The 14,669-nt window shown below is 39.1% G+C and overlaps 1 protein-coding gene across 6 annotated transcripts in view; it reads left to right on the forward strand.

Moving 5' to 3' along the window:
* Positions 1-1,302: 1,302 nt before the first annotated feature.
* Positions 1,303-14,669, forward strand: part of STXBP5 (syntaxin binding protein 5) — a 1,306,577-nt gene continuing 1,293,210 nt past the window's right edge. For 3 of the 6 annotated variants that reach the window (XM_085611622.1, XM_085611621.1, XM_085611625.1), the window contains exons 1-2: positions 1,312-1,622; positions 5,024-5,121. In XM_085611622.1, coding sequence (XP_085467748.1) covers positions 1,482-1,622; positions 5,024-5,121 — 239 coding nt within the window. In that variant the 5' untranslated portion in view covers positions 1,312-1,481. Of the gene's footprint in view, positions 1,623-5,023; positions 5,122-14,669 lie in introns of all 6 variants that reach the window. The other 3 variants (XM_085611623.1, XM_085611620.1, XM_085611619.1) reach the window with 3 other exon arrangements.

A 14,669-nucleotide genomic window follows, 5' to 3' on the forward strand; every position in this document is an offset into this window, starting at 1 on the left:
GGCCTTAATTGAAAAACTACTTCCCAGAAAAGAGGACTCCCTTACGTGAGATTTTGTAAATGGCGTGGTTGTTATTGTTACAGTTAGTTTCGACAGTTAAGACTTTTCACAATCACAATGAGGTCTTTCAGGGGGAAATTCCCTTCCAGCCAAAGCTTCTCTTGTATATTGGGATTTTCATTATGTCCAACCAATTGGCGTCTAAGTCATTGTACGGACTCCCAAATGTTCACATTTAAAGCAAATGTATTTAATGCTGCACCGTAGTTCTCCATCAGTTCAAAACACCTTGTTTTTGCTGAAAATATTTGAATTTGTCAATTACGAGACATGATGGGTGAAAAAAAAGTATTACTAAATCATCAATGCCATTTTTGAAGGCAACCAACTCCTCCACCGTCGTGGGCTTCTTCTCCATCTGGTTATAAATCCGAGTGCCTTCAGACCCGGAGGTGTGAAACAATTTTTCAAGTTGCGTAAACTCCTCATCCTCAATTGTTGGCAAATACTTCATAAATACTATTTTCTCTCAGGCCACTTCATGACCGGTTCATCAGGAGAAGGAAGAAACGTTATAAAGAAAAATCTCGAAAGCTAGGATGTATCAAGAACCAACCAATAAGATGAAAAGTCTTGCGCCTAACGCGAATCCCATGCACCTTCTAGAGGACAGGCACCGCTGAGCCATAGTTTCCGATAACTAGCTAAAACCCAAGGCTTTTCCAAATTTTCCAAACATTGGTTCTTCGTCTCTGGGTTAATCACGGCCACATTTTAGTGAACGAACGAAGCGGAATTCTGCAGCGTCTTAAATTCACTTTATTCCAAATAATCAGTATAAAGCCCTTCTAATGTGAGATGCCAGCTACCTACCCCTTTCCTCTCCCACCATCCCTCACACCTGTCTCTTGTCTCTCACACCCACTTCAAACACTATCTCTCTTCCTGGCTCCCACCGGCTCTTCGGCGTCGTTTTTCACTCGGCCTCCTCTTCCCACACACATATCCTCTCGGTCCGCCATACTGCTGACTCCAACACGTACTCTGCCATTCAGGCTTCGAACTGGGCTTGAGGGAAGGACTCCGGACTGCTCATAGCCCCAGGAAGGCGGCTGTTAGAGGACTCGGGTACCTGGCGTTACCTCTCATCTGCTATCTGGTTGTGCTCTTTCCTTCTTCGCGCCAACAGACCCCGAAGAGCCCGCACAGCTGGATCCAGCCGAGCTCCAATCAGACAACCGGCTGTCAAAGAGGTGGGCGGGTCCGCTGTCCGCTCACCGCGCCTGCGCTAGTCCCTGGGCTGACGTGCCTGTCACGTGATGCGAGCACCGTCGGTAGCTAGTTTCCTGTGATGGGAACTGGTCGCTGCCTTGACAGGAGCAGCAGCGGCAAGAGCGGCAGCCCGGGGGTGACGGGGGGGCTGCGGGCAGCAGCAGAGGAGGGGGGCAACGGTGAGAGCAGGGCCCTAGCGCGGCGGCGCCATGAAGAAATTCAACATCAGGAAGGTGCTGGACGGCCTGACCGCCTCCTCCTCTTCGTCCTCCGCCGCCGCCGCGCAGCCCGGGAGCAAGGAGGCGGACATCCCCGAGAGCCTGCACTCCGAGCACTTCCAGCTCTGCAAGGTGAGGCCGCGGCTGGTGGAGGGGGAGGGGCGGGGGCATACACCTGCTATCAACACCAAGCACCATCAGCTAATGCAACATGCCCCTTTTCCAGCTTTCAGCATGACCTTACAGGCTGACAGCGATCTGTACATCTGCATGTGTGTGTGCGTGTGCAGTGGACATGTGTGCAGCCGGGCATGATGCACATTGTACACGCATCACAGAAATATGTCTATAGAGCGTATTATGCTATTTCGAACGTTTAGAATGCACTGACACACGTATGCAGATCTTATTTCATAATCACGGCTTTTATATGGGTGTATCGGAAAGTGCTATAATATACATCTAGCTATATTGCGCGAGTGTCTATTTCCATTTATAGGTCTACATTTCGTGAGTGCCCATAGTTTCCATTTATTCTATGCCTACACGTATGTCTATTTATAAGTAAAATCATTCAAAATTAGTGGTGGAAGCATTTATTGCATGTATAATTGGGGGTTTAAGTGACCAGCGCACTGTTGACTGCCGGCCTGCCAACTTCCTGCGTTTCCTGATAAAACGGAGAAGCAGACTCGTTGATACCATGAATAAACATTGTATGCGACCCGTCTCTGGGTTGTCGGTTCGATCAACCTTGTAATGCTGTCGTTTCCGGATTTCAGTGTATTCCTGGTCCTCTGCTGGCAAACCACCCTGTCCCCCGGAGCTGCCTCTCTCTGCTGGTGACAGACAGAGGCCGCCCCCTGCGGGAGGATATGTAAGCGTAGAGGAGGGGATGTGTTCAGGTCTACCTGTTGGATTAGGACTCCTGGGGGATGCGGGCCGCCCATCCATTCCCCTCTCTTACACTCGCGCAGATCTGCTGTAGTCACTGTCTCGGTAAAATAGGAGGCAGCAGGTAATATTCAGCATCACGCTGATCGATGACAAACGATGGCAACCCAAGGTCTTCCGAGCACCGGCATGACCCTTATTGCCGAGATAGGATCAATCTGCAGGGCCCTTGTCAGACTGCATGTCTGTGTTTTCTGAGTGTGTGTGTATAGAGGGAGTTGCCCCTCTCTCTCTTTTTTTATTTAATAATACACACCTCTGTTGGCTTGAGCAGTTTGCATCTGCACTTCCCTGTCAGTGTGGTTAAGCAGTGCATAGAGGAAGTTAGAGAGTGGTGAATGTTGTGCGAGAACTACTTGTTAGACATTGCATTTTTCTTTACGAAAATGTCAACCTTTTGTGGTCAGTGTAGACAAGTAAACACAGTTGTTGTAATCATCTTGGGCCTACTCACTACCTTTTAACTAGGGTACTCATTTCAGGGCATCTGTCATATGTGGGTTAGTTGTTCCAGCAGGAGCTGTGCAATTGCTTTTCACATATTCTGGAGACATGCCAAATTAGATTGGTTTTGTGATTCGCAATTTCTGCACGTGAATTATACATTACGTCATAACATACGGAGAGTTAGTTATTGATGGGTGGTATTGTCTCACTGGTGTCGTTGTCTCACTGTTGTTATCAGCAGCTTAATGCCAGCTTCCCTTAGCAAAACCACTCAGTACCTCTAAAGGTGTAGAAGTCATTGTTTGGTGCCACTATAGATTATTTAAATATGTCGAGTTGGTACTACTGATACTTTCAAACGAGCAGATGAAAACCTTTTTTGTTGTGTCAGCATGTTATAGCCAATATTTTGTCTTGTTGGGGAACTGTTTTTACAGTGGTACACCAGTATGTGACTACTCTCTGCCTGCAGCAGACAGTAGATATAAATCCCACTAACTGCCACCATTGATTGATTGATTGATTGATTGATATTATTTCATTTTAAGTTTAAGATTTATTTGTGAATGACTTGGTAGAGGAAATTACTCTGTGATAGGCAAGAGTTGGAGGTACCTCATATTGTGCTGCTTATGTACGTTTTGGAATATAGAAACTATGTTTGAGTTATTGGTGTGCCATATAGGCACAGAAGCATGCTCCTGTTTTCATATTTGTGATCTCATCCTAATAATTTAGTGTTATTCATAGAGACGTATACATTTACCAGTGTGGCCGTTTAGGCCTGTGTGGTTGTGACGGTTTTTCTGAGCAGACTTTGCTGAATGTTGTTATGTTTGTGGTCACTATACCATACCGAGGAGAAATTTCTGATCCCCATCTTGGAGGAGGCTAAATTCTACCTAGTGAGGCCTGCTATGCTTTTTCTGGCCATGTTGGGAGATGTCTGTACATGTTTGCATGGGGCACTTGTTAAGCTGTATGATAAAAATTCGAGGGGCTTGTCCGTGTTATAGGAATTTCCTTTCTTTTTATATGGGCAGTTGAAGTAGTTTTTATCCACTATTGTAAAATGTTTTTTGTATGTTTTTAAGAACTTTGTATAACGAATTAAAATTTTGTGTATTGGTCTTTGCTTGAATATCGTGTTTTATGTATCTTTTATGGTTAAGCATGTAATCGAATAATATCTATCTATCTATCTATCGTGTTCTTGATCTTAATGGGATGCAATTGAAATATACAATACGTTATTAAAATTATTCTGTAACCTGGTAACATCATTTATTCAAAACATTGCAACAATATTAGCACTTGCGTATTCATAACTGCGTATTCTAGAGGGATGGGAAATTGCGTAACTGTTTTTAATTTCACAATGTATCTGTTTGTTTAGTTTTAAATCGATGTATATTTTTGAGTGCTTACCTTGCAAGGTGTGGGAAGAATAGAGCTGGGGTTATGCTTGAAACTGCCTTACATTTCTAAGAGAGGGTGACAGATTAAGGGACACCAACAGACTTTTGTGTGTGTGTGATACGGAACACATTTAACTATGTGGTATTGCATTATATCAATAGTCAATGCAAAGGAGATCACAACCTTCATGTTAACATCCCTACTTTAAAGGTCTGAGCACTGTTTATTGTCGCATCACTGACTTGAACAATGCAGTGTATTGGTGCCAACAGCTATATTAATTCATTCAGGTTAAGAACCATCAAAGGCTGTGTCATAAGCAAACAAAATAAAAAATGTGCCTGTACTCATAGAGTGAGTAAGTACCCCTTAGAAGCTACACCTGTTCTTTAAACAGCCACAAAAGGATATTTGGTTCAGATCACTGTGCTTCTGTTGTATTAGGGTTCAGCACCCCAGCTGTCCCAGTAATTAAGTGATGCCTGTTTTGTTCACTGTGTTCTGGAATGTGATGTAAATAATTAATACAAAGTACATACACTGTTTTACAAACTCTTAATTTAATGGTTTGATGTTGTTTGATTGCAGTGTGTAAATCTGTTAACGTTGTACATTGAACTGACCTTGAGAGGAGACATTTATTTTCAATTTTCATTTTTTTGCTTTCTCCCTAATTTTCCGTCGCCTTTATGCTGATTTATTTGCATCAAAAGACTGTACGCCATGGATTCCCTTATCAGCCATCAGCCCTGGCATTTGATCCTGTACAGAAGATCTTGGCAATTGGGACCCAAACTGGCGCTCTAAGGCTGTATCCTTTTTTCGATATGAGCAGAAACAGTGGCGCAATATTTTGCGTCTCCTGGTTACTGGATGAGGTGCTCTGGAAATTAGGTATGGTCATGAAGCAGTACATTGGTGTTTGCAGAGTTTTGCGGGCTGAGTATCTTCAGGCATGTATATAAATATATATGTTGCTGGATTTTTACTTTGTAGATTCCTCAATCTGCTGCCCAGTGAACTGTGTCATTATTCATCTTTGATGCCGTTTTGGCTCGTAAAAACACTAAGTTGTAATGGGCACTCCGCATTTTTATTTGCCATAAGCGTTATAAGTGGAAAGCTGAATTTGTGGAATCTTTCTATATGTTTGTTGCAGTGATGCCAGCAGTACTTCAACAGTCACCCTTTCAAATCTGTAAGAGAGACGAGTCATCAATAGAAAGTCTTCATCACGATTTTAGGAGAGGCACACGTTTTCAATATATAACAAATCAACCGTTAAAATTAGATGCTGTGAAGAGCCAGACAGTGACTGGGCAAGGGTAGTGTGTCGAGGTTATTGAGGCATAGCATTTGTTTAAGGTTACAATATATCTATTTTTATTTGTTTATGGTTTTGTATAATGTTTGGAAAATGAGAAAAACATATACTTTTAAGGAAAGTATTTAAAAAATGGCATTGCATGTGTTGCGAAAGCATATGTTGCTCTGAATTATGTGCACAGTTAAAATTCTGATGTCAGCAGTGCTGCCCAGAAGGTTGCACATGAAACAGCCCATATTCTGGCACTGCGCATCTTCCCCATGTCTTGAGCTAAGCCTCTTTTGGTATGTTGTAAGTCACAATTGGCTTGAAAGTCTCTGTATTTTCTGACAGACGGCTTAAACTATATCACTTTCAAACTGTTTCAATAGTAAAAATACATCGCTTTTCTTAAAAAAATAATAATAATTGATTCTTTCAGTTATCTGTAATGTCTTCATTCTGTTATGTGACCGTATAACGCACAAATTTATGTTAATTTGAACCTATACTGTAATGATTTGTGCATTTTGGTAAGATAGTGATTAACTGAAGTGTATAGTATTTAATTTGGAGATCAAAGCAGACTGAAGAGCTGAGTTACTAGCCATCTCCAAATGTTTTTTCTAAAGTTATGAAAAGGCTGATACAGCATTCTACTTCTTAATCGTAAGGCCCGACTATACTATGCAGTATTTAAATCTTTAACAAGGAACCTAATGAATGATTTGTAAGGGCAACTGCATCCAACTGATGTGATGGTAGAAATGGCATCAGCATCATGCATACTGAGGCAAAATAAAGCACACATATAATGCTGTAAATAAAGGGAACCTTTGTTTATGCTTTACTTTAAACGTAGGAGTTTCTGAAAAATATTTTCTAATATTTGGCTACAGCTCTCAATAGGAGCCATATTATGAGCCTGCACATTAGTTGTTTGAGGAGATTGTTGCAGTCTTGCTGAAATGCATAGGTGTAAGTGAACTACACAACTCCGTTAAATACCCACTGTATTTACAGTTCAACTGTATTTTGCAAAGTTTTGTTGAAGAAGAAATGTGTGGAAAAATGAAATTGTCTTCTTTGCCTTCATCCAAATAATGACAGTCTGATTGTTTTCAATGAGGACCTGACTTGTGCAGTGTAATAACACTATTTTTTGTGGTCATAAAAGTGGAATAATCATGAAAATGTGAAAGATAAATATGAACACATGTTGATATTTATATAGAACATCTGGATCGATCCTTAATTCCTCATCAGAGATTAATTTCAGCTTTTAGGAAAATCAGTGATATGGGTTGAAGAAGCATATGAAATTGATTTCTTCCTGGGAAGTAGAATTGGAGATTTACAATTTTGAAGGCCACTGAGATTTTGTTTGAAAAGAGCATAATTGTCCTGAATTGCGGCCCCTTGTATCTAGATGATCAACTCGCGTTATGAGTGAAACGAAGTTCCAGTGTATATTTTGAAATGAATAGTTTGTATTAAACTAAAATCAGGTTAACACACTATACTTACAAATTAAATATTGATTATCAGTAATCAGTAATAGGAAAACGAATTAGCTATATTATGTAGAATAAATAGCTCAAGTTGTGTAGGGATCTGATGATAATATATTCACATCATTATTTTACATTTGGTAAAATGCTAGATAACACATGGTATGTTATTTCCCATACTAAATATTGCTGTTTACTATTGGGACAACTCTGTATAATGATGGTGGGTTCCTATACATTCTTTAGCTTTCTTCTCTGCTTTCCTCCATGTTCCCTGAAGAAGGGATTGTTACAAGAAACATCTGTTGGCTTGTTTTCTTGCCAATAATTGTAATTAATTGTGAGGAAGTACTAAAAAAAAAAATTGGTGCTTCCACTTTGTGTAACCGAACAGAAATGTAACACCAGTGGGGAGTTGGTGTTCTCAAAGAGTGCATCTCATTTCTCTGGGCCCACTTTCCATATCCTCCATTCTATGTTAATGCATCAAAATGTTATTTTTGGATAGAACCCCTTTCCCCGTAACACGCATTTGTTTTGGATGAAGATCTTCTCACAGAGCAGCTTGCCTCCATGATCGAAAAGGTTGGGTTTATGAAACTGGCTTCCATCAACCATTCCTTTCAAATAAAAGGGTCTGGCTGACCTAATGCGAGGAGAACTTGGTTAACACTTACTCTGTTAATGATTTGGAGTCTTACTTCATAACAAAGTCTTCCCTTGAAGGCCATGTTAGTAAGTAGTTTATAAAGGGAACTTTTCAAAATGTAAATATTTCATCCCTGGGACCAAGAAAAAGCCACAGTCAGGAATAGACTCCAATGGAAGAAAGCAAACAAGAAATATACAACAGTTTTTACTTATCTTGCTCTTTCTTCTTTTGAAGGGACACCAAGCTCTAGAACAAATGTTACTCTTCTGATGTGTCTAACTGCCCATTGCCATGTTTACCTTATGGGATAGTGAAGTTAGGGGGAACTATTACAGTTGTATCACAAGACAGTGGGTCACATGGCAGAAACTTCTAAGATGCTTCACATGTCCTTGTTTGGCTAAAGATTGCTTCTAATACAGTGCAAATAAGGAAAAACAGTGCACAATGGAGTAATGTTGAAATCAAAAATATTTTTTTACATTGACTGTGCTGTGGTGCTGTTGATCTCGAGAACATTAGCAGAAGAACCTTTGCTATTGTAGACCTTCTTCGGTGCCCAGGAATTTGAAGTGTGTGGCCAAAATGGTGTATAACGCATTGACTTAATGCATGGTTCTCCAACCTTTTCTGTAGCAGGAGATATGTATGTCCAATGAAAATTAATCTGTGCTACTAATGTAATTGCCTTGTAATAGCAACCACATCAGAGAGGATTATATTAGTGACCTCACTATGGAAGACTACTGTCAGTGATCCCCTCAGTAAATCTAAAAAAATTATACAAAACTAACTAGGGCGAAACCGGTCCGGGTATGCTTGTGTTCTTGCTCAGGGAGGATCTGCCTTGGCAGTTCGGGCTGGAGTGTCCCTTTGTAGCAGGGTCAAGACTGAATTGAAAATAGCTGCGTCCAAACTGAGCTGACATGGGCAAAATAGCAATTGATTGGGATGCGGCCCCAAGTAATTATCAGTGGCTGAGATGAATTCAGGCATTCCATCCATCACTTTTTTGTACACCTCCGTGCATCAGGCAGGGTTACTAGCAGTAACCTGTAACGGTCTATGTCAATTTGGTTCCCTTTACATAACTGTAGCTGAACTCACCCCGTTAATAATATTAGTAATATGTCTCCCAAACACCATATAATTTATTACTCTGCTTTAAAAGTATTTTTAAAATTCATCAATTTTTCTCCAAACATCAGCTAAAAATGAGTGAAAAACGAAAACCTGGAATGTGTAAGTAAACATGTACAAATTGTGTATATGTACCCAGGTTTTACACAAAAGAGCTAGTCGTACCCTACGGTAAATATGAATTTTCACAGATTCCCTGGCATATGTTCCTATGTATGTATAGTTATTGCTAGAACACAAACCTCGCTGTTAGGGGGATAGACTAGAAAAGGAGAGGTTGTAAGATCATGTGCAAAACAGAAGGTTATGGTGGGCGAATCTGTTTGCGAAATTGGCTGCAGCTGTATGTGACCCTTGTCCCTAGATTAGATGATCCTTGAAGAGTTCAGATTCTTCCTGAACTATAGGACTGCTGGGGCAACCTTTTGAGGTTTGGCGGTATGCTGAGAAGACTTGTCTCTGTGTTTTGACTTTTTAGCTCTTCTTCACTTTTTTATGGTTATGTTCTGACTCCTTGTGCTTGTAGAACCCCATGGCCTCTTCTTCGCACTGCATAAGATATTTATTGTTTCTGCTAGTTATGACCGAGGGATGCAGGTTTTGTTACTCCTTTGTTTGTGATGCAGTGCATCTTGAAGATCATGGGGGAATTGGAGTGGTAAACCTTGACCTTTAATTTTGAGAAAATCTTCAGAGGAAACCTATTATTAATTTACTCCTTATTTATATGGTATATGTTTAACCTTGAAAACGGTGATGCCCAGGTATGTTAAAGAGTAACCATGCGTTTTCAAATCTGCAAGAATTTTGCTGTTTCATTTATTATTTTCTATGTGGAGAAGAAAGTCATGACGATTGATTTCCCCCTCCCACCTTTGGCAAAACATGTTTCCTATTTACATGTCAACCAATCTTTCTTTCCTCATTCTCTCTCTGTGCCTTACCTTTTCTGCTTCTGTATCTGAAAAAATCCTCCACATATTTAATAGCATGGGGATTTGTATTTTTCTACTGAAAGGACAAATCCCCTTAAAGCCACACAACAATAGCTGACAGCCTTTGTTGGAAGAGCCACATGGAAGACTGTCTGAAAGAAGAAATTATATAGGTGGAATTTTAGCAAATTTCACTTTTTGATTGTCATTTGTTTGTTAAGAAACATGTGCATGAGGGCCTGAATACTGCAGGTTTATAACAAGCTAAATACATCATAAAAGTTCCTAGATTTTGAAAGGTTGCAATCTTGGCCTCTATTTCACATGTTAACAGTCATTACAGCGACAAGAGGACCAATGATAATTTCAAAAGAGGATTTGCACCAAATGTTGTTATGGCGTTTGTATGGCAAGACTCAATAGTGCCTAATTTCCTTTTCCTAAAGGGTTAGCAACAGGGACACTTTATAGGGATAAAAATAGCAGAAAGGTGCCAAAGGCTTATTTACTAGCCAACTTAGTGGTGCTAGAAATCTCATCCTTGTCCAAATCTTGAACCCAAGAGGAGAACAGTCTGCAGTTTGTGTCCTTATGTAACAAAAAGTTTCTTTCCTGTCAAAAGATCAGTTCCCTTTTAATAGAAGTCATAAAAAGTATGCTCTTAAGAGAGCTTTTTTCTTGTGCAGATATCAGAACATTTTCATTTTGAGTTGTAGAACATTTTTGCACCTATCGCATAGCTTTTAAATTAATTTTTGAAGCAGACTTAATCTTAACTTCATTTCATAATGAATGTTTGCCATGTATTGTATTAAAAGGGTTGCATGCTGAATAGAATGAAGATGGTAAAATATTTGACTTGATGGCAGTAGCAGTATTGCTGGTTCTCTGGATAATGCTTGTGTATTGTCACTCTGCGCTGTCATGTTCCCTTAGGGAAAAAAAGTACAGCTTATTGGATGGAAAAAAGGTGGTTAAGGGATCTGACGAAAGACAAAGACCTCTTCATGAAATTGGTGTGGTACCATGTTCTGTATGATTCTTGCCTTTTTTTTACATACCAAGGCTAACACTCTGCAAGCATTTCCTTCTCTTTGTAGCCCTCAGATTGAGGTTAAGGCATATTCTTGTTACTCAAAAAGATAGTGCTTGGAAAATACAACCGGATGGGCTGTATAAATTATTAAGGTGGTATATCTGTAGACTGGTAAACAATTTAAAAACAAAAGAAAAAAATTGTTGGTAAGTTGAGGTTCTTATTTTAGTTTTTATTTGTCTTCTACAAGGTTATACTAATGAAAGTGTAATTAGAAAAGAAGCAGAAGGAAAGTATTGTGAGGCAGTTGTTGTGCTTGTTCCAGGGATAATAACTGAAATGAGACCAAGAACGTATTTGCAAATGTAGTTTCAAGCTTATAATAATCTCACTGAAGTCAAGGTTTATCAATATTTGTGCATGTAATGTTTTTTTGACACGCAGGGGATGGCCAGAGAGGTAGAGTTCTTTTATTTTTTTTATTTTTGAGTTTGACTGATGCAGAACATACACCAAAAAGTGGCAGCTGTTCCGTCCACCCTGTTGAAAGTGTTTCGGACGCTTATACACTGTAAGTAGGAAGGACTGGTGACCTGCCACTTTTTTACGAAGTCCAGGATCTTCCAAAGTATAAAATAAAGACTCATGGTCTTTACTCCGGAATAAAAGCATTATGCAGAAATTGTATGCGCTCTTCACTTGTATCCCACACTTGGGGAATTCTGTTCATTTGGGGACTCAAGATTGTCCTCATGCTGTGACATGTATACCTTTTGAACCCATTGTCTGTCTTATTACTTTGGCAATATAAATGCTTGGATGGAAACACTAGATAGAGCCAATGTTGCTTCACCTTAGAAATCCCTTTTGATAACATTCAGTTCAGTAATGGTTTTTAAATTACGTTGCTTTACAGAAGACTCAACACTATGGAAATCTGTGCTAACTCATTCCAAATGACCAATAACCCATTTGCACTGAAAGAAAAAAATCTTTCCAGGTGTTTTTTTTTTTCAATATTAAACTACTACATTGGTGAGTTGCCACTTGATTTGCTTGAAACTGCAGACTCACTGTTTGTTTCTTCAGTTGCACATCAAGTCAGTTTGAGAAATTGAGAAATGTTATGTTCTACTGTGAGAATGAATGTGACCTTGCGCTATCTAAAAACAGCACAAACAAGTAAAAACAAAGCCTTTACACAAAGAAAGAAAAATAGATACCGTATGCTAGCTAATTTTTACAAAGTGAAACCAGGAATCCTGGATAAATCGCGGTTTCCCTTCTTAAATTGTGTGATCTTAAGCAAATATTTTATTTCACCAAAACTCTTTTTCTTCATTATTGCGTATGAAAACACCTTCTCATGAGTTCAAAATACCAGTGGTACAAGAATCTATTGTGCTTGATTTAATAGACTATCCAAGCTGAGTAGAGGGTTTACATGACAACTGTCGTGCCTTCTTAGTTCACTAACGGTTCATGTTTAAAACGTAATCACTTTTAATAAGTGCTTCCCAGTGTGGTGCTATAATGTGATGTGTTAATGTTAAAGTAATTTTTTTTTTAAATCTTGAAAATTCTTTATCATAATTTACATGATGTTTGTTGCATGATTTGCATAACAAACATTTTTAGGGCTCATGCAGGGGCTCTAAGTTCCAAGGCAAAATTACGTCCCAACCGAAAACAAATTCAGGAATCAAAATTTTAATGGGAAGGATGATGCTTTTCCAATTTTTTTTATTTATTTCCAAAAGACAAAGCGATATGCTAGACGTTACCATATCACTTTGTTTTATTTTGCTGCTAATGCATGTTTTCTTTTTGTCAGATGATACAAGTGCTTCAGTTGAGCCCACCAATTGTCCATACTAGACTCTGTTTGCTGTACGTGTACTTTTCCCACATTTCAAGCTAAGGATACCAACTTAACTTTTAACCTCCAATTGCAAATTCCTTTAGTTGTCAGGTTTGATTTTTTATGTATATATACATTATTATTTTTCTAATATTTAATTTTCTAAACAGTTGTGTAATGGACCCTTTGGGATCCATGATCCCCCAAAGAACCACTAATCTATGAGGAAACTTTCTGTAAGCACTACCAGTTGAATTTGAACTGTATTTACAATGCTCATTTTACCCTGACTGTGCGTAAGAATATCTGTAGCTGGATTACCTTTAATTTGTTTGAACTCTGCTAACCACACTTGCGCATTAAAAAACATAGAAGTGCTGAGGACCTTCATTTAAATACATTTTACCTTTGTGCTTGTAGTTGTTCAACCATCTCTTCCATTATGCAACCTTCCACTTCTCCTGCTATGGCCTGTGTACATTATCCATTAGGTGGCCAGAAAAAAAATAGTTGAAAGGTATAACTATTTGATGAAAAATTGGGACTGGGAATAGGATTGTACTCTGGCTTTCCTTATGCCTCGACAAAGTATTTCGGTCGTTCCATTTTTTTGTCAGAGTCAAAGAACACATTCAAAAGGCAGATGTTAAATAAGCACAGGTACAATAACTTCTAGAGTAACTTATAATTTTTTGAGTATTGGCATGTGTGAGCCGTTTACCCTTGGGAGATTGAACAAGGGTTTATCCTATAGTTGGGAATTAACAGTGCCCTCAAAGAAGTGGTTGCTGTGCTATTGGTGTGAAATGGGAGTGGATATCACTTTAAGGTGTATGGAAGGCTAAGAGTTGATAGGGGTTCTGTTATCAAATATTTTAGATGGGTAAGCCTTTTCCTATGGTGATGGAGATTGTGACATTGAATAACATATTACATTATTTTTGTTTCCCTTGGCTTGCAAGTTCTCCAGCTTTTGATGGACTTGCTAGTATCAGTGTGTATTATGGTACTCGTAAGTTTTTTCCATATCGCATGATTTAATAGCACCTTCCTGACCTGAAACTCTTTTCTTTAAGTACATTCAAAGCAACAAATAATAAGAATGAAGGGAAAGATATGGGTTATCTGTTGCCCAATTTATGCTTTTACTAAATGTCATACATTAGTGAGGGGACATGGCTTTTGGCTATCCCTGACATGGTCATACTGAAGATTTTTTTTTACTGAAGATATTGAAACTGTCGTGTTTTCCAACTGGGAAACGTCCCTCAGATGCACAGCCTGTATCCAAACGGAAATCAATTTTCTTTGAAGTTCAAAATGTTTCTGCAAAACTTTTTTTATTCAAATCGTCTAAACCATCATTATAATTCCATGAATTAATCCAGTCATTCATGTGATAACTTGCATTAATTAAACATGATGTAACAAGGTCCAAGTCATGCCCAATGCATTTCGGGTATGGTAAATGCCCTTCTTCAAAAGGTATGTCACTTAATGCGGTTTCACGGCCCAAGCGTCTATGCTCATTCCTGTACGAACCTCATTGACTGAAGATATGACACTAAAGGACCTCTGACGTTCTTGATATGTGCTCTCAGACCTCCATCACAAAAAAAGTGAAAAACAAGGGAGCATGGGTAATAGAGCTGCCAGGTGATGAATAGAGAAAGGTTTGTTTGCAAAGAAGAAAGGTTTCTTTGATTGCCAGATTTTTTATTAATATTTTTTAGAACACTGCACCTAACTTTCTCAGTAACCTGTTCAACATTCTGTCCAAACTGTTGAGAGACTAGATCTCTCAACATAATCTTAGTGTGACAATGCTCTGCGATTTAACTCAAATAAACAGTCTTCATAGTGGACTAGACAGAGTGTCAAAACATGGGCAATCACAACGTTTGTATACAGAGGCATA

Source organism: Triturus cristatus, chromosome 6 (genome assembly GCF_964204655.1).
Source record: "Triturus cristatus chromosome 6, aTriCri1.1, whole genome shotgun sequence".
In the NCBI taxonomy this organism is placed as follows: Eukaryota; Metazoa; Chordata; class Amphibia; order Caudata; family Salamandridae; genus Triturus; species Triturus cristatus.